Genomic DNA, 24,848 nt, shown 5'->3' with positions numbered 1-24,848 from the left:
AGTCTTTCGAATTTGTGTCCTTCGTTCTTTGACTGCTTCGTCGATTCTCCTTTTTTTCTTCCTTTGGTTAAGTTGATTGCACAGTTAATTCGTAAAATCGAACTTAAAGGTTAAGAACGACGGAGAAGAAAAGAGAGGAAGAGAGAAATTTGGAGGGAAGACTAGGATGGCGGTGGAAAAAAAGCGGGAATGTTGCGGCGATCAGCTGAGAAATATTCCAAAAGAGGCTGGTCGGTCGGCCCTTTCGACAAACCGGTTAGCCTGGCGTGGGGCATCTTGGCGGGAAACCTCCGCCAATGACAGCCGCTGCTTTATCTCTTTCTCACTTCTTCCCTTCCTCCTTCCTTCTCATTTGCTCGTTTGTCTTTCCCCTACCTTCCAGTCGGCTTTCTTAGAAGGAACGCAAAGCATTTGCATTCACGAGGGAGACCACCGCATAGATGCCTGGCCTGTATCGCGTACACGTTTTGTGTCGTTGACGCGTATCTATGAAAAATTCCTCTTCTAACAATTCTCAACAATTGTTCGACAAAAGGAAGTAATAACGATAAAGCGACCGAAAACGTGCTTCATGGTAATCTCGATTAGTAAAAGCAAATAACGAATTGTAAATAGATCTCGCTTCGTTGGCAACGTTACTGCTCTTCCCTTTAACAAACTTTTCGGTCTTAGAATATCATATGAGAGTTGGTATCTACTGTATATTACATTGTAAGGTAGATGCCTGTGAATATGTCCAAATACGATATTTCTTTTAAATTTCTGTTACATACGATAGCTAACGCTGTCTATGTGTATGTACAGCAGCGTGCAGAAATCTTAAAACTCATACAGATTAGTTCAAATAACTTGACACCATTCTGTTGAAAAATCATTATCATTTAATTAGGTTGGAATATTTTTTCAAATTTCTACTCTCGTCCTTGTTAATCGATCCATGTGACTTCAAGCAATTCGAGTCTGTTGAGCGAGATTGTTATCTTATCTGATTATTAATGTCGTATTAGAAACGATTAATGTAAGCTTGTTATACCTAATTAGAAATCTGTGTTCTCAAGTTTCTAAATAAAGTCGAGCTGTTATTGCTTTCAGCTATATCTTGACTAAAAGGAAACAACTGTTGCTAGGTTATGTAATACCATCCCAGTTTCGTACTTGCCAATGTCGGTTCCCTAGATCAAGTCAATTTTTTCTGAACTTTGCGCTCGCAGCTATACTTCGTATACGTGACATTTTTATTAGACGTTACTAAGTCATCGCTACAATTTCATTTCATTATATGCTGAGTTCAATTTGCGTGTAATAAAACACTCTGTTACGCTGGTTCTCTGGTTATGACATCAACGGAAACTAGTTCGTTACCATCCTTCCAATGAACATAACCTATCCTTTCTGAAGAAAAAGAAATGGTATACTATTTCATATTTTACGATGTATCAAACATGATGTGTCTCATTTCTTATCATACTAATCGCAACATATAAAAATCAAACATTTTTGAATAGTTTTATAGTTACGAGATACAGTGAACGATTAATTGCTATTACAAAATCGCCCAAGACTTGTACAGTACTGTACGCAAACGTGATCGGCGGGAGTAAAATTGCTAGAGACTTAGTTCACGTGTGGTCTCTCGTGTAGCAAAGTTGAAACATATACACGACCCAAACGCACCCGAACCGTCTACGAGCTAAAGTGGGCGGCGTTATTCTTAGCGAGTAGGGATACGATGAACTTGCTTGCCCGAACCGTTTTGCTTGATTTTTTAACGGTCGCGTCACGAGAGCAACGAAGAGAAATATAAAGATAAAATATCGGCTACTGCAGCAGAAACTTGCTGGAATGCGAACAAACGTAAGTAGACGAACTAACGCGTGATATAATTTTAACAACAATTTCCGTCTGCTGTTTGTCTACTTTTTTGTAAAAGGAATAGAAGAACTCCAGAAGGAAGAAGAAGGAAAAGGAGGGAGGATGATATCGAATAAAGCGTAGGAGCTAGTTGAAGCGTGAAACGGGAAAGAAAACCGACGAGTACGGCGCCGAACGAGATGGATAAGCTTACCAGAAACGGTGGGAACCGGTGAGTGAGGTAGAAAGAGAAAGAAAAGACAAGTGAATCTTCCTCGCGATGAATGGAACTAGAAAATATGAATGGTCTTGGTCAGCGTTTTCGAGCTATAGCGTTCAACGAGATATCCAGTACATGAATGTGTATATATTGTCCATTTCAAAATATTTCAAATGTCGAATAATTTGCAAATGATGCGTTAATATGAAATGTTAATTTTGTTTATACATCGTTGATTTTTTAGCATGGTCTCGAATAATTCGTAAATAACGAACGAATGCTTTGTCGGTATAATGATATGACGAAAAGACGAAACAAAATGACGAAGGACTTAGAGTAAACGATTTAAAAAATGATATCTCTATATCCAAGATTTCGGATAAAGAAGAGAAGTACATATTGTCAACTTTTTATAAGAAAAAAATATTAATGATAGTGTTACAAATGATGCTATGTTAAGACGTAAAGTTTCTAGTACTACGTTCGACGAGTTAGTATAAAATGTTACTCGACTATATGAATCGAAGCCAAAAAATACACTCACCGTTTTTTGTCGTTATAACTGGATTGTTCATGGTGATCCAAATCTGGAATTAAATAAAAGATAAGATTAGTTGATGTATAAGAATAAAATACACGTATAGAAAATTAAATTAAACAATAGATACATATATAAAAATATATATTCTACAAGCATACACTTCTTCATTTTCGATCAGTCGAACGATCTGCAAGCATCCCTTCATTTGTAAATATCCTAGATAGAAAGAGTTCTTATATTAAACGCTATGCTGACCGGATATTTAGATATGAGAAAAATATAAGAACATGAAATCGAGCAATAACGAGTGTATTTTGCGTAAAAGGTAAAAGAAAAGGTGACCGCAATACGAAAATAGGGTCGCTAGAAGACCGGAACGCCTTTCCTCCTTATTGCGTTCACTGTACAGCATTTCCGCAGGAAGTTGGTGCAGTGTCTGTGACGAGTTCGTTCGTTTTACTGGTTACCAACTTCTTACTAGTACATTTATCCTTTTGACTATTATTTATAAACAAAGTATATCTTCTATCTTATAAATAATCTACACTATACCATATCTATACTATATCTTTTATAAATAAAGCAAGTCTTCTTATATAAAATATTCTAAATGATTTTTTTAAATACACTATTTATTTAAAGAAAGAAAAAGGAAAAGAAAAGAGGAATATTCTGTTCCGACATATTATCTTTATTCTACCTCTTAGAGTTAACTCAGGTAGTATGTTTTTTTCTTCATTAACGATTCTTTTCATCTTGTCTTTCCTTTTCCTGCGATGGCACGGTTAAGGTGGTTACGGTTACGGTGGTTACGGTTACGGTTGACGCTATGCGGATACGGTTACGAAAATGAATAACTCTTTTTTCGCGACTGACCAGTCTTGTCACTGCACCAGTTTACATCAGAATTGTCAAACAGATTCCGAGGCAAGCGAAAGACTACAAATAAAAAGCAAGAGGGAACAACCGTTCCTTTACTACTGGACAAGACTGTATCGTGGCCAGTAGTGATTAAAAATATCGATACAGGACAGTTTTATTTCTAAAGTCTCGTGTAAATTTCCTTGAAGGATATGATCCTTCGCTAATTTTTTTTGTAAATTATTAAGTTTTAATGGATTTGCGGTTCAATTTCTTTAGTACAGACTTTATGCTTTAGTCGTCGCTGGTGTTAAAAGGGAAAGGATGCTGAAGGTTTCGAAGATGAGACTTAAGCTGGAACATGGAAAGATCTAACATAGACCGTTGGACCGCGTAAAAAACGACGGTGGTTAAATATACACCACATCACCAAGGAGAAAAAGATGAGGGGGAGACTTTAGGGTGGAACTGCATTTGTACATGTTCATGTCGACTTTTCGAATAACCGCCCTCCTACTAAAATCTATTTTCGACGTGAATATCTGTGTTCTATAAATAAAGAATAAATACAAACTACTAGCGGAGGAGCTGTCACAGTCACGCGGACCAGACTAGCGAGATTAGGATGCAGATGTCGAACGTATGTTCCGTAATCATTAGAATCGTACGTGCACACATCTATGAGAGTATACATGCCTGTACATGCTACCGATCGATATCATATCAATAAAATTCAATCAAATAAAAATCGAATTTAGACAAACGACTGAACTAACGTTGCAGTAAATGATTATCACGCATTGTTCGATGTAGCTAATGTTTATCTGTTTATCCACTGTTATTTGTATTTGAAATATAAAATAATATGTTAAAAATAATTGTCGAGTAAGAAGCAATTGTTTGGTGTTAAAGCAGATGGAATAGAATGATTGTGCAAACATAATGGTGGTCATCTGACCCACATTATAATAGAAACTTATCATAAGTAGTCCGAACTACGTACAGTTTATTCATATCTCTTAGCATTTCTATTTTGAATGAAGATTATAGGAGGAAAACATGACAAGTCAATATTTCTCAATATCCTGACTGACCACTTGGTAACCAAAAGAGTGACTTGTCGTTACTTGCATTGACAAATCACTCGCTATGCGCAGAGACATATTACGTTTAAAAAAACAAAAGGCAAAAAGTTCAAGAAATGTTATATAAAACTACAGAATAATTATACAATTACGATAGCCACAAATAATATGCAACTAGTTACAAGTGCATTAGACTTTAAAATTCCTATATGTAGCCTCCAAATATTAACAAATCGTTAAACTAGAACATACTCGTTGGTGTGTGAAGTAGACGTAGCAGAATAATCGTGCAAATATAATGAAACGGTGTATGGTCGCAGAGTCTAACCGTTTTCATCCAACAGACTGTCTTCGAGTCGATAACCGAGAGAAGAAAAGCCTACGACAATGTACGGTGGCACGAGCCAAGTGGAGGGTTGGGGTTGCAACGCGTTTCACTCGGGTACCCACCATTCGTGCACTCGCGTACGTTCGTATATTCGCTCAACGATGGTAAGCATTCGACTACACACTGCCAGGTGGTGACTGTCGTCCCATGTGTGCTCATATGTCTGCCCCCTGAGCCCTTACCTTCCCCTAGTGGGGTAAGTACCGACCCCTTGGAATACCAGGAGACACCAGAGGCACACGTTAGCGCCCCATCGTTTTTCTGCGTTCAACGCTCTAGTACCCGACTACACCTAATTGCTCCCGTTGTTCCTACCGTGGATCATATATTCTCTGTCTCACCCCTTCTCTTTCCATTTTCCTCATCCTTTCGCTTATCATCCATTTTCTTTCCTTTGGCACAACTTCATTTTGTTGTCCTATTAAGAAAAACAACAATTATCCAAACTATAGAGAAAGCTAGTATATTTGTATTGTATTTATATAATCGCATATCTCAGCTTATCTACGCTCATCGCAACCGTAATACGTTATATATCATACACCTAAGCGCACAAGTTCCCCATGCTGTACTAGCGTTCATACAACTTGCACAATTTCGTTGATGAGAGAAAATTCGACGGTTGACCAGTAGAAGTATCGATCGGTTAGCAAAAAAACGACAGGAGATATATATAGGGCGCGGACTACCCTCGCCAACTGGATATCACCGAATCCGATTGTAATTTTTATAAATAGCTGCTTGATGAACATGAAATAGTTCATTTTCCTAATATTCTTCTAACGCGTAGGCTCCTTCAATATTAATACTCTTTCTTTAAGCAACAATGATATTTTGCTTCTATTTCTATCCTATTTAAATAATAAAATTATTTTACAATGAATAAAAAGATGAACAAATTGGATAGCCAAATACATAATAAGAGAATAAATAGAAGCTACTAACAAATAAGTCACGAACCATGGAATGAAAGAGTTATATATCGCTCGTTTACCACACAGGTGCAACCCATTGCACCATGACCGTCATCGAACCGTCAAGGTATCGAACTGGAACGTTTCGTACGTTTACAAAGTGACGCAAAATTATTGCAAAATTAAAAATTATCGCAAAACAATTTCCGGTAACATGAGATAATCTTGCTTATTAATTGTACATTCTTACTCCTCTTCTCAACGACCTTCGATGAATAACATACCTGAAAAGAGGGTAGCACAGGTAATAAGGGAAACCCCTACTACCTATGATTGCTTGAAGATTTGAGAAAATTAACAACGTGCTTTATTATCTGTGCTCGCATTGTCTTACGTGTACTTGCACAATAATTGATCCAATATTATTAATGAAATCTGTACAAATATTTTGTAGCAAATCACAAATTACAAATTGACAGTACCAATAGATTCTCTCGCATAATTGGAACATGTTTGATAATAAAAGACATGAAAATTTACGATCGAATTTTGCAAATAACAAATAATCCAATTATCTTATTTGACATACAGTTATAAAATTATAGCTAACTTCTATAACCTACAACTTATCACTTAACAATTCATTGATAATATTGATTAGTGCAGAAGTATTCTGGTTGTTGCCCTTTTGTTTACTATACAATACTAATAAAAAAAGGAAACCCTAGAAACACAGCAAGTAAGTAGGGGGAGAAAAGACGGACTATACGTTAAATAGATATTTCTGATAACGTGTGTGATTATACACGCGCGTGCATCAGCGCGTAATATATGATAAAGCACAAATGGCGATTAAACAAAGGTCACCGTTCAGGGAATAACACAGCTGCTAACGAAATACGTTTCACCGCGCTCTTGCTCTTCCGCATCGCGAGTTGCGATAAACGTCTGTTTCCAACGTTTCAAACTGTCTCAAACGCTAACGCATCTTTGCCATAACTACGGAACGAACAATAAAAGCGAATGTCAAATTAAAATATTCGAATAGATATAAAGTCGATCAACAAGAAAAAAAGTGGAGCGGAGAAGCAAAAAAAAGATTATAGGAAGGGGAAGACGTCGTGGACGTACGGAGTGAAAGAAATTAAAGAAGGAGGGGAAAGAAGAGAGAAAATGACGAAGAGATGGTAAAGGGCTTCGAGAATCTATAAGGGCCTATAAGGTGTGAGGGGTATCTCAGGTTTTTGTATTCTCGAGGGTTTCGGTGTATTAGCATTTCTCGTGGAGCCGGTAAGGCAGGTCTTGCAATCTGAACCTCCGAGTTTTGATCGGCAACCTTTAACGGTTATAAACCGAATTACTAATCAGACTTTTTTTGTCAACCCAAACAGCTTTCCTTCTGATCAAAGAAGTCAGTCATTTCGTATTGGTTCACCATTAGTTCTACCAGATGAATTTTTGTTTCAAAATAAACGGAAAAATAAATGTATATGAAAACATTACTTATGTATTGAAGCAATCATTGCAAATTGCTCTGCATTAATTTGCTGTTTGCGCAAAATAACGTATTTATTCCGTTATTCTCCTTCCAACGTGAATAGCTTATTTCATATCCCCACTACGTTGCTCTTTACCCCCACTCCATTCCACCTTAATCACACTCCCCTCCACTTGCAGTTTTCTCTACACAACCTCAACATTTTTTTTATTGTCGATAATTAACCAAATATGAGTAATTTATGAACCAGAAATGAGACTTAACTCATAACTGCTATGGTGGTCGTTTTTGTAAATAGAAATGTTTAGAAACTTATAAAAAGTAGTATTGCAGGTAATTCGGGTAATACATCGTTATATAGTCGTTAAGTTATACATTAACTAACTACCTAGTGCTAGGAGAGGGTATTTTCCAAATTATCGTGAAAATGAAAATTACCACGGTTTTATAGCTCCCACCTTATCGATTATGCGTTAGAAACACGTGCATACGAAAAATTATTCTTTATACAAATCTGATGACTAAGATATGTCGATGTATTTTTTGAGACACTGTACTGTCGTAGTTTTGCAAGTATTCATTTTGCTTACCTACTACATTCTCATCGATTACATTGTTCTTGCGATTCGAATAATTGCGCGGTGAGAGCACGGTGTTCATCAAGCTACAAACAATTCCGGAAATCGGTGACACGAATGCTGCTGCTTGCTCTTGACGTTTGTCCGGTGAACATTCGTCTATTTCAGTAATGCACGATAATACAGACACACGTCTACAACCAGACATTGTATCTCTTGTACGTCCAATTTTTTCAATACTTTCAATGCGTCTAATAGGTTTTACGTGCCCTTACAAGGACTACGAATCAAAAATAATCTGCAAACGGAAATATAGAAGAGATGTATATAGAATCTACGTGAGAATTTGAAGAAATACGAATTTAATGATAAATGATAAATAATGAAGGGCGAAGAACGAACTCAATATTATATTCTAAATTTTAACATTATTAAATTATATATAATATAATATAATATTATTAAACTAAAATATTTTTTAATTATTTACTTTGTTCTCTCAGTCTAAATAGCTATCCAATTAAACTTTCGAATAGAAATTGTTTCACGAGTTAATGTGCAGTATCTTGTGAATCTTTCTTATACTTAACCTGTAATTAGAATTAGAAGCAATTAATTATACGTTTATCTCTTGTCAGTCGTAAATATCAAATCTGACCGATATCAACAATAAAAGGTTTCAGTATCTTACTTTTTACCTCTTTAATAACACATGTATAATCCTAATTATTCAATCTCAAATGCATCGAAAAACACTTTGACAATAAAAGATTTGAACAGAGCAACACACGTGTTCCCCTTGCTTACTTCGTTGATACTTTTAATACGTATAATATAATAGAGAATATAATAATTAAATTTCACTAATTACATAACTCTTTTGTATTATATTGTAATTATTTGATACACGGAACGAATGATAAAAGATAAAATCTTCAAAAAGTAAAAGCTAAAAGTAAGAAATTTTGAGAAATTTCGTAATAGAAAAATAGTTTTCACACTATCGATACAAAATGTGTTCCATTGTATTTCTAATTTAATAGTTTAATTACTCTTATATACATGCTACATTATACCTCATTTATAATCATTGAATGACAGAGAATCGTCTTTGAACAGTAACAGAACGAATGGAACAAAGGATAAGAATCGGATAGCGTATTTACACTGTGTAGGGTTAGGTGATAATAACATTAAATAATTTAAGATGATTTCTTATTATCTTTTATAGGACGAAACATTCTGCTTTAATAGTAACTAAGTAATATTTAAAGGAAATAAAATAATCTGTAAATATATCTTTAAATTAATCTTTCAGTTACTTACCTTTCTTTGACCAGACTTTATTTACAAGAATTTTGTACAAAAGTTTCCAACTTGAAATATTGAAAAATCAAGTTTTTTACACTTTGTACTAATTAACTGTAACGATTCTCTTTTAACATGGTAGAACAACATATCAAAAACTAAAATCAGATACATATATAATTTCGCTGACCGAAACACGATAATCAAATCGAACTTCGTTGACACGTATATCGAGCTAAACAAACTGACAATGATGACAAGCCCGCGTAAATATATTATCATTGCATATAACGCCACCTACAAAAGCGCAAGGAAATAAATCAAGAAATGAAGAATACAAAGGAGACAGAAAACCGTTGAACACATGTTCCTATGTGCGCCGAACATAAATTTACACGACTATGAAAATTTTCCTCCGCTATTTGTATCGGAATAAATATTGAATTAACACAAAAACAAAAGAAACGCTTCTATAAAACAAAGTTTATATAATTTATTTAATGTGCATAAAATCTCAAATATTTTTTCCATCGTTTACGTATAACAATATTCATTCACTATAAATTACAATAATAAAATATATGTCCTGTATAACCAGGAAAGTAACAGCTGTACTGTAAAAACATCATAAATAAGTTTAGACTACAATTTTTTTTATGATTAAAAATACGTTATGAATATCGTTAGAATAAAGGCATCTTTGAGGATCGGGCACCTTACCACCGATCGAGGCGAAGTGGTATAATACAAGATAGTAATCGTAATGGTAATAAGTTCTGAATAATACTACAAATACAAACTTTTTCGCCTTATTACCATTTTGTTTCAAATATGTAGCAATGCGTATGATACACATAAAATTGATTAGAAAGCACTTTCGCTCGTTTTGTGGTATATTTTATGTATTCTAGATACAAAAATATGTGAATGTCGTTTCCCTAATGCAATATGTTATAAAATATTTTTCCGAGTAAATTCGGTTGGACTTAAAGAAACGGCACAATTTGACTTTGGTAAAGATTTCGAAGACATGATATACCCACTTTTTGTTGCGCATGTTACAAGATTTTTTGGCTTCGGCGGAAGGGGTGGAGGTTTCGATGATTTCATTACACTTAACGAGTTGACTTGAGTATCGAAAGAATCCAAAGCAGTATTTCGGGAGCAAGATCCATTCTCTACAACGGTCCGATCTCCGTCCGTCAAAGTTGTATCTAATATGAACGAACTATCTGATGACTTACTCTGCAATTCCTTTCCAGTAGCCAATACATGGAATCGTTTATCAAGATCTCCATTCTTTGCTGAAGCCAACGTCGTCGTTGCGGTTGATGTTGTTGTTATAGGTGTTGCTGTTGTCGTATTTTGATCATGTCCACCACAGTTTTGCCGTTCGTGAATCGAACTGTAAAACTTGGCATTTGCTTCGCAATTGGTAGTTATTATCCTAGGTCTTCGAACTTTGTTGCGATCCGTCGGCTTACCATTTTCCTTGTTCTGATCAGTAATTTCATAGCTTTAAGGGTCGAAACGCAACGCATAATAAAAATTTCAAAAATGAAATGTATTTAAAAACGTTACTACGATAACTGACAATATGCTTTATGAAAATGTTTGGTACCATTGAAAAAATACGCATTATTATACCCCAGAGCATATAAATTTCGTTTTTTGTTTACCTTTAAAAAGTCTGGCAATTCAAAATTGATCTCTGTGCCTCTCTGATCTTCTAATCTAGATCTTTGTGCCCGTTTTAAACCTTCGTATAAATCTATAAATATAAATATAAATATAAATATTATCCTATACTTGGATAAAGATATTTCTAATTCTATTATTAGCAATACTATTCACGTACTATGGTATATAATTTACCTTCGCCGTCGAATTTTCCCGGTAATTGCAGTTTTACCCCGTTCCGCCATTTTGCTATTAAAGGAGGATGAGATTTGGCAGTTTCTTCGGAAACATAATCGTTCGCATTGCTTTTTTCGTTCATATTACATTTAGGCTTCCCTCCCTTTAACATTAAAATATATAGATATATAAAAATCGCTCTTCCAAAACAACATGTATGTATACTGAATGTAAGTAAACATATAAAATAACAGGCATCTACCATACCTTCTTTTTTCCATGCATTGTAGAATCTCGTAGAAAAAATTTACTCGGCAAGATAGAGGAACCCTCAGAACGTTGATCGTCGGACTATACCCCAGAAAATAAAATAACCCATAAATAAAAAAGCAATTAATTTTTTCAGATAATTATTTAGATAAATAAAACATTTCTTACCTTACATGAACCATCATTGTAATGATATTTACTCGCACCTTTGCCCACCAAAAGCTCTTCAAATACTCTATTTGTGATTTCGTCTAGAGTGGATTGAGAATTTGATCCATCATGAGCGTATTTAACTGTGTTCAATTCTTTCTGTGGATCTACAAAAATGTTTCCCCTCAAATTATTTCAACATGTTTTACCAATTTCTTATAGCTTACTATATCCCAACATTTTTATTACCTTGATCCTTTATGTTGGTCAAAATTAGCCTTGCAGGAGCATCAATAGCCTGTACATCCGTACAAACACGGTGGTTTTCACTCCATACAGTAATAGTTTCTAAATTAAAACCATACTTATTTAGAAGTGGCCTTAGTACATCTTTAAGAGTTCTGCCTTTATGTGCAATCACAGTTATCACTCGACGGGAAGGTAGATCGACTTTCAATATTTTCGTTGGTACAACTTCCACTTCTTGACCAGCCAGTACCGATGATGGATATTTTGTATCTATAGTCTGAAAACACAAGAAATTTTTTATCATTTTCAGATATTAATACTATATAGGTAATAACAAGTACAACGAATATTCGTTTCCATTAGATTGTTTATACTAGATTATAAATTACGCGTGTACGGCATACATAAAATACGTATATTTTACATCATGTTTAATGCAAATGTGCCCAACTACAAAAGCTACACCAGAAATGCATGCATAACAATTCTCATAAAACAACAATCTCCTACAATCGTTATACCATTCAACCTTATCATTTCATTCAATCAGACTATGTGCAAGAAAGAAGCACGTCCTATACATAGCATGTTTAACAACAAATTATTTTATTAGTTTTGAGCGATAATCTTAGAAGATGCATTAAATAAATACAAGAGATCACAAACCTCATCTGTAGCAAGGATTAGAACGTCATAGTTAGAATATCGAAGAGCTCTTTTATCAAGGAGGCGTGTAACCACATCTTTAATACTCTCCATTTGGCTAGTTGGCACAACCGTAGTCGATCCATCGGGTAATATTACCCGACATAACCCGGTACATTTGGCACGAACTTCTTTCGTTTCATTCGACTGTCCTTCGTAGGACGATAAAGACTACAAGTTATACATACAACAACTTTGTAGATTCGAGATTAAATGTGTGCTTAATAACACTAACATTAGCTTTCAACAAACATCTGCGCATAGTTGCAATACCAAAATATCTACTACACACTTGCATTACAAGTAAAACTAACACATACAATGGTTATACTTGCCTTCGATATAATTGCTTTACCAAACAAAATAGTTTCTAAGTTTGTTTTAATCACAATGTAAGAGAAAAAGAAAGAATACTTACATGTTTGTGGAATGATTGTCTTAATGCCAAATCCCATGATGCTAATGAAGACCTGCTGCTAGATATAGAAATACTGTCGTCGTTGTTATTACCTTCTGCTTCTCTTTTCATAGTTGTAAAGCTCTTATATATGGTCTCATTTCTATTAGGGCCTTTATTATATTCAGATTCCCCACGATCTTTTGATTTAGATCTAAAAAGACATTACTATGACGAATATACACTGAAAACACTTATTTTCAATTAATATTTATTAAATATTATTTATTATCAGTACCTGTTTTTTCTATTCCATGGAAGAATAGATTTTCTACATCGATCTTCTGCATCTGAGTGACTCTTCTTTAGCTTTACACTAGGAGAACTGGTAAGATTTAAATCACAATCTTCTACTCCAGTTATGGAATTTCCTGTTTCTACACAACGACGATATAAATCAGATCTTAAAAATCTCGGATAACTATCAAACTTCATTAGATTAAAAACCTGTTTTTGAGCCTGAAAATAAAATACAAACTAACGATTTCTATTAATACAGAACAACTAATATAATGTTAATAATGGTAATAAACACAATTGCAGAATTGAACAGAAGAATAAAAAGACATGTCATGAACACCTGTAAGAAAAGGTCAGCAGGTGCTTCACTAAGAAGTTCTTGCGTTATTTGGCCAGTTGCATGGCTATCAACGTTTACAGGTTCAGCTGCTGTAGTGGACAAATGACGTTGGTAAATTTGATTTGCCAACTTACGTCTTGTAGTAACATCTTTAGTATCTTTGTATCTCTCACAAGCAGCCCAAAAGTAAATATTTTCATGGCTAAATTCTTTTTTTAGAAATTCCTAAATTATGAAAAGAAAAAAGGTATTAGAAAAATATGCAATGTGTATTTATTTAGTGAAAATAAAATTTCATTCTTACCGCAAATGTTTGTAAACCTTTTGGATCTTCTAGTAATTTTTCAAAACCATTGGCCCATGCATGTATGTTTTTACAATCGGTATTCTTATCGCATAATTGTGTACTACCGTGCTGTGTGAAAGAAGCATTAAAAAAAATTATATTTTATTGATAACGTCGTTAAATGGGATTAAACGAGTCATAGGGGAAACGACCAAGCGCGTACGCCTTCAGCCTTATTCGAACGTTACGAATATTACGATTATCATATACAAGAATTGCAAACATAACAAATATTACAAATATTAGTTAAGAATAAATCGAGGAACAAAAAGAACGGTATGCAATAGATATAATCACTAACTTTGAACGGTCTTTAATAATTGTTATTATATAACATTTAATTTACTTGTCAATAGAACTTCATGGTCTTTTATACATTAACTCTAATTCGTATAATAGTCCATCTAATCCATTGTACTACAGCTATAATTAAGCAACTGTATATAAGTCGTTTTAACTTTAAATATTTATAATTATGAATTCAAAAATAAAAAAGAGAGAGAACTACTAAAACAAGAAAAGCAAATATAAAAACGAAAAATACTTATAATTGTACGTAATAGTAAATAATTCTTAATACATCTATTTCCTCCCTATTTCGTAACATTCCCGACAACAAAAATATATAACCATAAATATCTGAGTCACTTATTTAATATATATCAATCGTTGATAAGATTTGAACAAGTACATCATAATCACAAATGATTGAAATAGAATTAAGGAAAATATAATTGTAAAAAGATTGAAGAGGGCGCGAAATCATAATTAATTTCAATTATTAGAACGATAACAATACGTATCGGTGTAACAGTATAACGTATCGACGTAACATATCGATTTGACGTTGTCGACTATTGATCATAGATCAAATCATTAAAATTTCATTTTCTGTTCTGATTTATAAAATAATAATAGCCAGAATGCTCTTCGATTTCACTTTGTCACTTCTTTAATGTAAACAACTGATTAACTTTGAAAAAATAAAGAACGTCGAACTAGAATCCATTAGATGATCTCCTAGTAATTCCGTAAAATGTTGACCGTGTCATACATACCGATTTCACCACGGTATCCATGTCGTGATCGAAGATCGTATTCCTTCGTGTATACGCGTAACGATCCCATTTATCGTAGGAAAAATAAAAATACTTATATAAACATAATACAGTCAAGGAAATAATTTTCTTTGGTATTAACTATCAAAACAAGATTGCGGTATGCTCGTAATAATAAGGGCTCCGCCCAACTGCAGCGATGCACCCGTTGACAATTATGATTCCGCACACGGTGTCTGTTCAACCCAATGGTCAGCCGAACACGACGTACACCGACAGAACCGACACGATCGACCGATCGATTTCTTACAATCGAACCGATAATTTACACGAACGATTATTCAATTAATTTTTCTAAATAATTAATTCAACCATGATTCTATACTAATCAACATTGTAACTGTTGCACGACAGCGTCACATTCATTTTGTGTGTAACATGTCACTCTCATGTGCACTACCGCTACGGGTATATTCGCTCGTACTTCATTTCCTTCTCTTTCTCTTTCCCTCTCCTTTCCAAGTTCCAAGCTCAGTCGGTCGGTCGGTTTATCCGTCGGTACCTTCATTTATTTATACTAAATATATCTTCTTTCCTACTTTTATCTACTTATTCGATTTCTTTCGTAAAATTATTTTCGTTATTTCATTTAAAAATTGTAAAACTATCGAACCGAAATACGATACTCTAATTCCCACCATTCTCTCTTTTTCTCTTCTTCTTTCGCTCTCTCACTCATTCACACATACTCTTATACTCGTGTATTATCTCGCTCACTTATTCATAGAACTCGCTCATTTGCTCATACTTCCCCTCTATTCTCATATTTCTTTTTCCTTATTTGCACTTTCAGGCATTATTCTTTCATTTAATGCAAATATTTAAATTTTTTCCTCCTTTTTCATTATATTTGTATCCCATTTGTTGCAATAATCTCAAACTTCAAATTGCTAACTCATTTAAGAACCAATTAATATTCTGTGTATAACGTAAGACGTTTATGCCCCCAATGAGAACAATATCGGACCCGGTATTTGAGACAAATATTCCATTTTGAAATTTATTGGATATTGTAATAGAAATGTTATAATAAATATCCATTAACTTTCTCAGATTTTTTGAAAATCCCAAACAGGCCCCAAACACGATCTGATCCCGAATCTCCCACATTGTAGACCGCGTTAGCAAAAGTACGTATTGGAAATAACAAATAAAAATCTTACCAGACAGATATTCTGCGCACATGTCCCAACGTTCCTAATTTCTTGCAAGCTTCCCCAGGGACGTGAATTATCCGATTTATCTGAATAAGTTTGGCACAGTGGTCGAACGTAATCCATACTTGTATTAAGGTCTTCAAAACTATGCACTAAAGATTTGGAAATGCCAGAAAAAACTTTCGGGCTAAACTTGTCTGGTACGTCGATTTCTTTTGATTCTGCTAGTCTCGTAAGTCCCAACAATTGCGATTGCGACTTAATTGCGGCATCACCGGGCGTCTCAACAGGATCTTTTAAACCGTGCAGCATTGCGGTGGTGCAAACGGACACAAGAGAGCCAACGGACGAACTAAGCAACCCCTGCTTAACTGTTGGAGCAGATGGCAATGGACAGGTGGGCAAGTCCCCCCTCTTCGTTCCCTTTTGTATGTCGGAATTCATGTCGGAATTTTCTATCGCTTCCGAACACGTACTTATGCCATTGCAAAAATCATTAAACATCACACTTTCACGAGGCAATTCCAAACTATCTTTGCACAATTTATTTGTTTCGTTCCAACATGTTTTCGATACAGCTCGTACCGTTAGTCTCAAATCTACAGCTTCGTTACCGTATGATCTTGACGAATATTCACACGCATCCTAAACACATATCATGTTAATTAGAAGCAGACCTTTATTTATTAAGTAAAATGAGAACTGTTCAATTTAGAATAGTTACGAAAATATTTTAAACTCTATCATATATTTTAAGTATCTTTTTTATAATCACAATGGATTGAATAATACCCATATTACAATCATTAAAATTTCTTTAGAATTCAGATAGATAGAATGACAAAATGTAACAGGTGTATGCATGAAGAACTTTATATTTTAAATAACAAAAAAAGGACTACATACATTTCAATATATATTTACTGATTAAATAACAAATATTATAGAATAATGTTATTACAATGTAAATCCTACAATCCATTTAATATTAACTGAATGAACTGCTATGAGCATTTTAATCAACATACCCTATATTCCAAAGTTGGACATCTTCTTCGGGGAATATTTTGTACAATATTTTTATCTGATCGACTTGTACAATCATCCTTATAGCCAATTCCAGAATCACTATTACTCGAATGAGCTGTTGATGTACTTATATTGCTTGGTTGCGGAGAAGCAGTTTCTTGATGTCTCCTCATTTCATTATATGGATTTGTGTCAGTAGCTGTTGAATCTGATATGTATAAAGTTTGTATAGCACCAATCAGACCATTGCAACTGTCTGGAAATTCCTGACATACATTTAGTTCAGAAGTTTTGGTGCATGTAAAACCAAATATATTGCACACACTAGAATGTACTATATGATCAATTAATTTATAGTATATTGTAAAAACATGGCAGGAATTGGAAACAATATTTTCTTTATCTTTAACAGATTTAGTTAATATCCCAAAATACTGTTTATCTTGTTCAGAAAAGGAATTACAAAATATTATTCTATAGGACGGATATTCTGCTATAACACGATTTTCTGAATTGGTGAGTTTTATATTTGCTACATGTATTGTTAACAATACTGTGGTTGGATTTCTTTTCTCAGCTTTCAACCGTTTGATGCATTTTCTCAATACCTAGAAAAATAAATATAAATTAGTAAAATCGTATTAGATCAAATTCAAGGATAACTTAGTGTTTATAGAGAATTAAGAGATAGTAATGATAGTGTTATCAAAATTACCTGCATCATGCAAGACGGATGCAATTGATTTGGAATGTCTATAGTTCCAAGGTAACCAACAACTGTTCTATGCACTATTTTCTCAGAATCTCTTTTATGAGATGCTGGCGGTGGTGGTGGTGGAAGAGGACTAGACATATCCCAGTGATAATGTAAATTACAGTAAGTTCCATGGCTTTGCAATTCAGGTGGTGTTTTTCCTGCTACATCAAACATAGCACCACTTTGTAAATCTCGCACAACTTTGGCAACTCTACATTGTAATTGTAACGCTCCCATATTACTTGCACGAGGTTTATGAATATATTTGGGCTTGCAGCGTACTGCTGTTACTCCTTCTTCATCAGAGGAATCAGAATAATAATTTTCAGCTATTTGCAACTTTAAAATACCCTTTGAACGACCAATTAATTGCACAACATCGTCATGGGGCAGTTTGCTAACATTGTGGCCATTAACAGATACTAAATAATCGCCGGCTCGTAATCCAGCAATATCCGCTGGACTTCCTGGAACGATGCAGCTCAATATGCAAGGTTGTTGTCCCGAGATCGTAAAGCCAAATCCCTTCATTCCACGCAATACCTCGACTGCCCTTACACCGTAATTCACTCGCTTTTTCTTTTTTCTGTTTTGGTGCATTCTTAGATTTTCTTTTCATCAATTCATACAAGTTTCAATTTATATTTCTAATTTGTCAATCAAAGACTATCGTTCACCTAACACTTTCACGATCCAAAAAAACTCCCGAATCATCTTTCCCTAAATTCCATCAGTTTCTTTTAATTCTTTCAAATAATAAGTGAAAATATGAAAGTTGAATGATTTTTTTATTCTATCACTCGATCGACTCTAACTAATCATCTATAGAGGATCTATAATCAATTTCTATTTGAAATCGGTTTTCGACCGTTTACGCTTGCGGTTCGTGACGGCGTTCTTTCTGCGCTTTTGCACCTCTTTCTCTCACACTCTATTACTTACTGCATCACTAAACTTTAAAACAGAATTTTTCAAAATTTTTTTACTTGTGTATATAACATCCTATCTTTGTTATTACCATTGAAGTATGTACTAGTATTTATCTCATACATCTAAACACACGAACAACTATAAAATGTTTTGGCAATCTCATTATTCTTTTTCTTTTACTTCTATCCTTTCACTCCCTCCACTTTTCTTTCATTTACATCATTGTTTGTACCTATATTCATCGATCCATACACTTCCGGTATACAAATGCACATTCTACTAGAAATTTCATAACGAAACACTTTCTTTCTTCGTATGGAATCCTATTTTCGTACAACAAAAATTCTATTGTTGATAAAACCCTGTATGCCTCCCAAGTAATTTTATAGCGTTTTCTTTCCACTTTTATATGCTGATAATAAAAATAAAAAACTGTTATGCAAAGTGAAATGAACTTTCTTCATTACTTATTTTTTTTTTTAAATTCAATTCTATTTCATCATGTGTGATCCATTCAATTTACATACTCATTCATGTATAAGTGAATGTATGTAATAAAAAATTAACCGAGTATACGCGTACCAGACAAATTTCCAAATTCGATTTTCTCGAAAATGAAGCTTCAGAGGCTCAAAAAATTGTATTCTACATTCTCGACTTAATTTCGCATGTGGAATAACCTCTTATCGATTATCTACTTCTGTCTAGCCATGAATTAAGCAAATGTAGGTATACTTCGCAAATTTTTAAACTTGATTTGAAAAGAAATTTCTAACGCAATTTTACTTTTTATATTCGTTTTATTTTGAGCCATAGAATCTCCCTGGTTCCATTTGCACCATAAATTACGGAGTCACCTTGTATTTTTGAAAAACATATAAAATAAATTGTGATTGATGTCAGTTAAAAAATTTATTTCACTAAATTTTAGATGTTTTATGAAAGTTCATATTAATTTTAATAATTATATTCTAAATTTGTCTACCTTTTTATTTAATTTTACGTTTGACTAATATATAAATGTATTTTTGATCACTTTTATCGCAACAATTGAAAATGTATTTTAGGTATAGGTTTTGGAAGGCTAGAAAAGTGTTTTTAATCAAATATTATATGTAAAGGAATTGTATGAATTCATTTAAAAAAATGTTAAAAACATAATATGGAGTTCTAAATTGTATGTATACATATATATGTGTTACATGCGTATAAAGTTTCCTAACCTCTAAATTCGAATTCATTTCATTGAGTTATACTTGCGTGCCAGCTTTATTTGTGAAGTGATACATTTTTTAGGCTACATTATTGTAAACTGTAATTCAAGTAATCATTTTTCTATACCTATTAATTTGAGATGAATATTAAATGTAATTAATATTCTATAAAAAATATTCTAATATTACAGATATTGAGTTAGTAAAAAGCTACACTATGGAATCTGATGAAATTACATGGAATATAGTACCAAATACAGTTGCAAACAGAATGATAGATTGCTCTTTGTTACATAAACTGGTACCATGTAGAAGATTACGTCGCAGAAATAAAGCTATGAATGCTGCAATTAAACAGTATCAAAGCATAAAGACATATAGCCAATATATTAAAATGAAGACTTCAGTTCTTCGAAATGTGACAGATGACAGTGAAACAGATTGCAATGACACTTTCACTGAGGATGATTATAGTATTTTATACAAATCTAATGTATCTTTATCAAATTATATAAAAGAGACATTAGAAAAGAATAGAAGATATTCTTATGATATAGAATCTGTGACTAATGAAGATGATTTTATATCTAATGTAAAACCTAAAAAAACAGTCATAAAAAGACCTAAAAGTACGTCACCTATAAATTTAGGATGGCGAAAGGTTGTTAAGAGAAAATCTCAAACAGGTCTTTCTTTGAAAAAAAGGATACATGCAAATAAATTTACATGTGATAATGATGATACTAAAGAAGATTTTTCTGTAATGACCGATAATGTTCAAAGTAATATACAAAGTAAGATGAACACAGCTCATAAATATTTTGCAGATTGTATTAAAGAAAATGTTTTAAATTTAGAAAATCAAGTGTCAGTGAAAGATGAAATAAATACTGCTACTGTTGAAGATGTATGTGACACAGCTTCAGATTCAACTGAAATAACATGCAATGCAACTACAGTAAAAACAGTAACAAACAATAATGATAAATTAGAACAATCAGATCCTACAATGAATAATATCAATAAAGAATTTCAATCAGATAAAAATTATTGTTATAAAATGCTTGGAAGTCCTAACATAAGAACACAGAAAAGGTTGTCATTTTCATCATGTAATGTTAATGAAATTTGGAATACTAATAGTGAAAATATGTCTGTGGATCGAAATTGTCCTAATCAGGTAGAAAAAGACCTAAATATTACAGAAACATTTATGAACATGCCCTCAGTTATTGGTAACACATACCAACTAAAAGACTCAGGTATCGATGAAGATACCGAGGAAGAAATTTTAGAACATGGAAAAAAGCATTATAAGAAATTTAAAAATAGGACTGAAAAAGAAGAAGAAGAAGATACATCAAATACTTCTTCCATAGTAAACTCTAAAAATAATTTAATAGACGATGATGATAACTTGAAATCTAATACTTCTAAAGATACAATATTACTTGCAAATGAAAATATAGATACAAATCAGGTAAAATGCAAACAAAAGATACAAACAGATAAATTGCAACCCAAAGTTACTCATACAGAAGTTATTAATAAAAAATATAAAATAATGTGCGATATATCTGTGCTTAATGAAAATATCGAATCAGAAGAATTAAGCATAAGTGATTTTTGTGATGAAAAACCTGAGGTAAAGGAAATGAAGCTGATAATGGAAGACAGTACTTCTCCAATAACTGAAAAACGATATCAACAATTAAGGAGATTAAATTTAGTAGATAGTGACTCTAGTACCAGTGAGAATGATGATAGAAATTACGATGTTGAAAATATGAGAGACAAGCTATTCAAACGTTCCTCAGAATTTTCTGATGTATTAGGTAATGAAAATGACAACGTACATCCTAATCATGAAATTTCAATCCAACCTCATACAAAATTACAAAAAAATGAAGACTTTTCAGAACAGACTAACTATTGCTTGGATGATGAAGATAATATTTGGAAACAATGTTCAAACACCAATGAAGATTCATCTCCAGATACTAAATCATTTGCTAGTAATAAATCTGTTCAACATAAATCAGATTTAAACTGTGCAATAAGTAGTAATTTTGACAAAGAAAAGCATACGAAAGCATCAAGTGAAAAGGACTTAAAAATTGAAGATATGATGCAGTGTGAGAAAAAGGAATCAACATGTAGACCATACAATGTATAAATAAGAATTTTGTTTTTTCTATTTTCTCTTATATTACCTCTATATTTTGTTAATCTTTTCTTATCCTTTGCCCTCTTAAAGTTACAGGAATTTATAGAGAAGGAAAATTTATTGGTTGAAACAACAAAGCCTTCCTTTACACTCAGAGATGTAGAAGAAGATGATGAAGTCTTTATTATAGACATTCCATCTAAGGTATGATATATGTCATGATATAATTGCCCAATCCAATATGTAGTATATTATTGAAAAAATTATATTTTTTTGTATCTAGCTACTTGAAAATCAGTTACTGCAAAATAAAATAGCTCTCACAGAAAAAACATTGAAACTTGGCAAACAAAAGTACAGAGTTGAATATAAAGATATAAATAATGTATCTTGCTTTTTTGGTACTAGAAAACGAAAAAAACCTTACAAAATAGGTATGTAATGAGTAAATTGATAAATACTTAAATTAATATTAATAAAAAAATATGCTTCTTTTATTAATTGGTTCTCTTCTCTTTTCAGTAAACATTAAACCAATAGCAAGAATCATAGTACGAGAAAAAGTTACAAAAAACTCACATGCAAAATTCTCAGATCAGTGTTCTAATCATAATATTGATTCTTCTGATGAAATCAAAGATGAGATGATCTCAAGAGACACTCCCAAACAGAGCAAGATCTATCAGTCAAAAAAAGGTGTTTAAATATTGACGAATAAAATATTTTATGTAAATAATGTACATGTAGGAAATTACGAGTTTCTGTAATTTTTAGATTGATTAAGGAATTTATATGTTGAAGTAATATTTTAGAAAGGACAGAATTTATGTTGTGATATGCAGTTTATAAAATGTATAAATATCGGACAATAGCAATACATGCTTGTTTTTATACGTATAAACGTAACAAGAATTTTATAAATATGTGCACTTTTATTTTTTACCAAGCATTTACTTTTATACTTGTATTTTATGCTATAAATATAAGGTATTTAAATTCTAAAACACCTTTTAGTGTATGATTAAGAACATTAAATGAGTAAAAGGAATATTACACACAGATTCTAATATTAATGTTTTTATTTAACTTTATAAATGAAATTGACTTAAATTTATGAAGTTTCCATGGCTGCAGTTGAGTCTTCAGTATATTTTCCTTTATCCTTGCCTAATGCTGCAAGCCTACCTTTACTCCTCCTGTCAATAATCTTCTTACGATCCTTGTCCATCTTTAATTTTACAATCACTGTCTGTAAATCACAAAAGATTTAAATTAGAAAACAGTAAATATTTTTTAACCAGAAAAAAAGGTGAAGTTTTATAATATCAGTGCCAACTTTTCTGCAGTAAAAAAGCTAAACAAGTCAAATTCATAGACATAAAGGAGAACCCTTGTATATCAACGAAACCAACAAGCTTTGTGCTTTAATCTATGTGAATGGTTTAGTTCATCATTTATCAAAACTTAATAATACATATATACCAAAACACAATACAAAGAATAGCTGTACTTACCTTGGATGGGTCGATACCAACATATACATTAGCAGTGTTAGCTTTTTCACGTTGAATTCTTTCTATGTATATAACAAACTTTTTCCTGTATACTTGAACGACTTTTCCAACTTGTTGGCCTTTATAATGCCCACGAACAACCTTTAAACAATAAATAAACAAAAATGTTTAATGAATGAGATTTTATAAAATAATTACTTACTTATTCTTAATATGTTTTATCACATTTAATATAAACAGTTTTCAATCTTCAAACGATTTATAAAACATTATCCTACCTGAACTTCATCATCTTTACGAATTGGCATAGAACGAACGTTATATTTTTGCCGAAGTTCTTTGGAAAGAGGAGCTGACATAAGTCTCCTCCGAATGTGAGAAGGTGCCGTGAAATGCCTCTTTCGGTTTTTTCGACGTGAAGAAGAAACAAGTTTATTGAATTTCATTGTTGTTGGTTACCTGTGCATGCAAAATATAACTCTGTATTAATTATAATAAAGTACAATTATGATAGCTCGTAGTAAAATCATGTGGTATGTTGAATGTAAATAACAAACAGTTATAGGTTAGTTACTGTCACTATTTCAACTACAATTATTATACGTTTTCAAAACATAAAGATATTCATATTTATATATTAGAGAAAGAGTAACATGATTTTAATATAAAATTTCTGCCGAGATTATTTTTTTAAATACGATTGAAATCGATTTTGATTTCAATGAACTTACCGACAACAGCCTATCTCAGTATCCCCAACCGGAAGAACGCTCCTTCGGCACGAAAGAAATACAAATTTATCTATATAATCTAGTGAAAATCTATCTCACTCCCAGCTCACACATAGTAACATTGTTGTAAATTCGTCTTAAAGTTTTAACATATTTATGGTTCTATAAGATATCAAATATTGTTGTGAACTGGTGTAGGCTTGTGGCTCCCTCTAGCGTGAATATCTTGTATGACAATAAGGTAAATTCTAGCACCGCGAATTTAACTGTACAGCAGCGTAGCTGAAGTAACGAACAAAAGTTATTTAACAAATTAATAAATTTGATCTATCAATAGATTAAATGTCAAAATTATTTATCAGTAACAATTATG

The 24,848-nt window shown here is 32.8% G+C and overlaps 3 protein-coding genes and 2 long non-coding RNA genes across 12 annotated transcripts in view; 2 read left to right on the top strand and 3 right to left on the bottom strand.

Annotated features, from left to right (window-relative positions):
* The window catches only part of LOC100648576, a 39,955-nt gene extending 20,629 nt beyond the window's left edge, over positions 1–19,326 (bottom strand). Inside the window, exons 1-15 of one of the 3 annotated variants that reach the window (XM_020866987.2) lie at positions 17,878–19,326; positions 17,162–17,770; positions 16,140–16,778; positions 13,817–13,927; positions 13,513–13,737; positions 13,171–13,409; positions 12,894–13,086; positions 12,437–12,646; positions 11,771–12,047; positions 11,540–11,688; positions 11,369–11,452; positions 11,120–11,264; positions 10,924–11,015; positions 10,489–10,741; positions 2,616–2,658 (exon numbers count right to left, since the gene is read on the bottom strand). In XM_020866987.2, the coding sequence (XP_020722646.2) occupies positions 2,616–2,658; positions 10,489–10,741; positions 10,924–11,015; positions 11,120–11,264; positions 11,369–11,452; positions 11,540–11,688; positions 11,771–12,047; positions 12,437–12,646; positions 12,894–13,086; positions 13,171–13,409; positions 13,513–13,737; positions 13,817–13,927; positions 16,140–16,778; positions 17,162–17,770; positions 17,878–18,519 (3,911 nt within the window). In that variant the 5' untranslated portion in view covers positions 18,520–19,326. The remainder of the gene's footprint in view (positions 1–2,615; positions 2,659–10,488; positions 10,742–10,923; positions 11,016–11,119; positions 11,265–11,368; positions 11,453–11,539; positions 11,689–11,770; positions 12,048–12,436; positions 12,647–12,893; positions 13,087–13,170; positions 13,410–13,512; positions 13,738–13,816; positions 13,928–16,139; positions 16,779–17,161; positions 17,771–17,877) is intronic. The other 2 variants (XM_012316712.3, XM_020866989.2) reach the window with 2 other exon arrangements.
* Positions 1,067–3,168, top strand: LOC125386417. Its single transcript, XR_007226548.1, has 3 exons — positions 1,067–1,409; positions 1,506–1,854; positions 1,931–3,168. It is a non-coding gene; the product is annotated as an uncharacterized LOC125386417 (long non-coding RNA).
* LOC125386424 lies at positions 5,394–6,175 on the bottom strand. Its single transcript, XR_007226556.1, has 2 exons — positions 5,907–6,175; positions 5,394–5,797 (listed from the first exon to the last, which is right to left on the bottom strand). It is a non-coding gene; the product is annotated as an uncharacterized LOC125386424 (long non-coding RNA).
* Positions 19,327–19,423: 97 nt separating the features above from the next.
* LOC100648343 (probable serine/threonine-protein kinase DDB_G0280133) lies at positions 19,424–23,291 on the top strand. 6 transcript variants are annotated; one of them, XM_012316711.3, is made up of 6 exons: positions 20,036–20,172; positions 20,255–21,898; positions 21,974–22,233; positions 22,321–22,434; positions 22,514–22,664; positions 22,753–23,291. In XM_012316711.3, the coding sequence occupies exons 2-6, from the start codon at positions 20,281–20,283 to the stop codon at positions 22,932–22,934; spliced, it is 2,325 nt and encodes a 774-aa protein (XP_012172101.2). In that variant the 5' UTR covers positions 20,036–20,172; positions 20,255–20,280; the 3' UTR covers positions 22,935–23,291. The 6 variants fall into 6 exon arrangements, with proteins under 6 accessions (XP_012172098.2, XP_012172099.2, XP_012172101.2 ...); XM_012316710.3 differs by having other exon boundaries at positions 20,255–22,233; positions 22,753–22,926; positions 23,005–23,291; XM_012316708.3 differs by lacking the exon at positions 20,036–20,172 and adding an exon at positions 19,424–19,574 and having other exon boundaries at positions 20,255–22,233.
* LOC100648461 (60S ribosomal protein L26) lies at positions 23,292–24,625 on the bottom strand. Its single transcript, XM_003401145.4, has 4 exons — positions 24,476–24,625; positions 24,023–24,203; positions 23,745–23,885; positions 23,292–23,479 (listed from the first exon to the last, which is right to left on the bottom strand). The coding sequence occupies exons 2-4, from the start codon at positions 24,188–24,190 to the stop codon at positions 23,342–23,344; spliced, it is 447 nt and encodes a 148-aa protein (XP_003401193.1). The 5' UTR covers positions 24,191–24,203; positions 24,476–24,625; the 3' UTR covers positions 23,292–23,341.
* Positions 24,626–24,848: the final 223 nt, after the last annotated feature.

The sequence above is a fragment of the Bombus terrestris genome, chromosome 15 (genome assembly GCF_910591885.1).
Source record: "Bombus terrestris chromosome 15, iyBomTerr1.2, whole genome shotgun sequence".
Taxonomy (NCBI): Eukaryota; Metazoa; Arthropoda; class Insecta; order Hymenoptera; family Apidae; genus Bombus; species Bombus terrestris.
The sequence above is the reverse complement of the archived record's forward strand: the minus strand, read 5'-3'. Positions and strand labels throughout refer to the sequence as shown.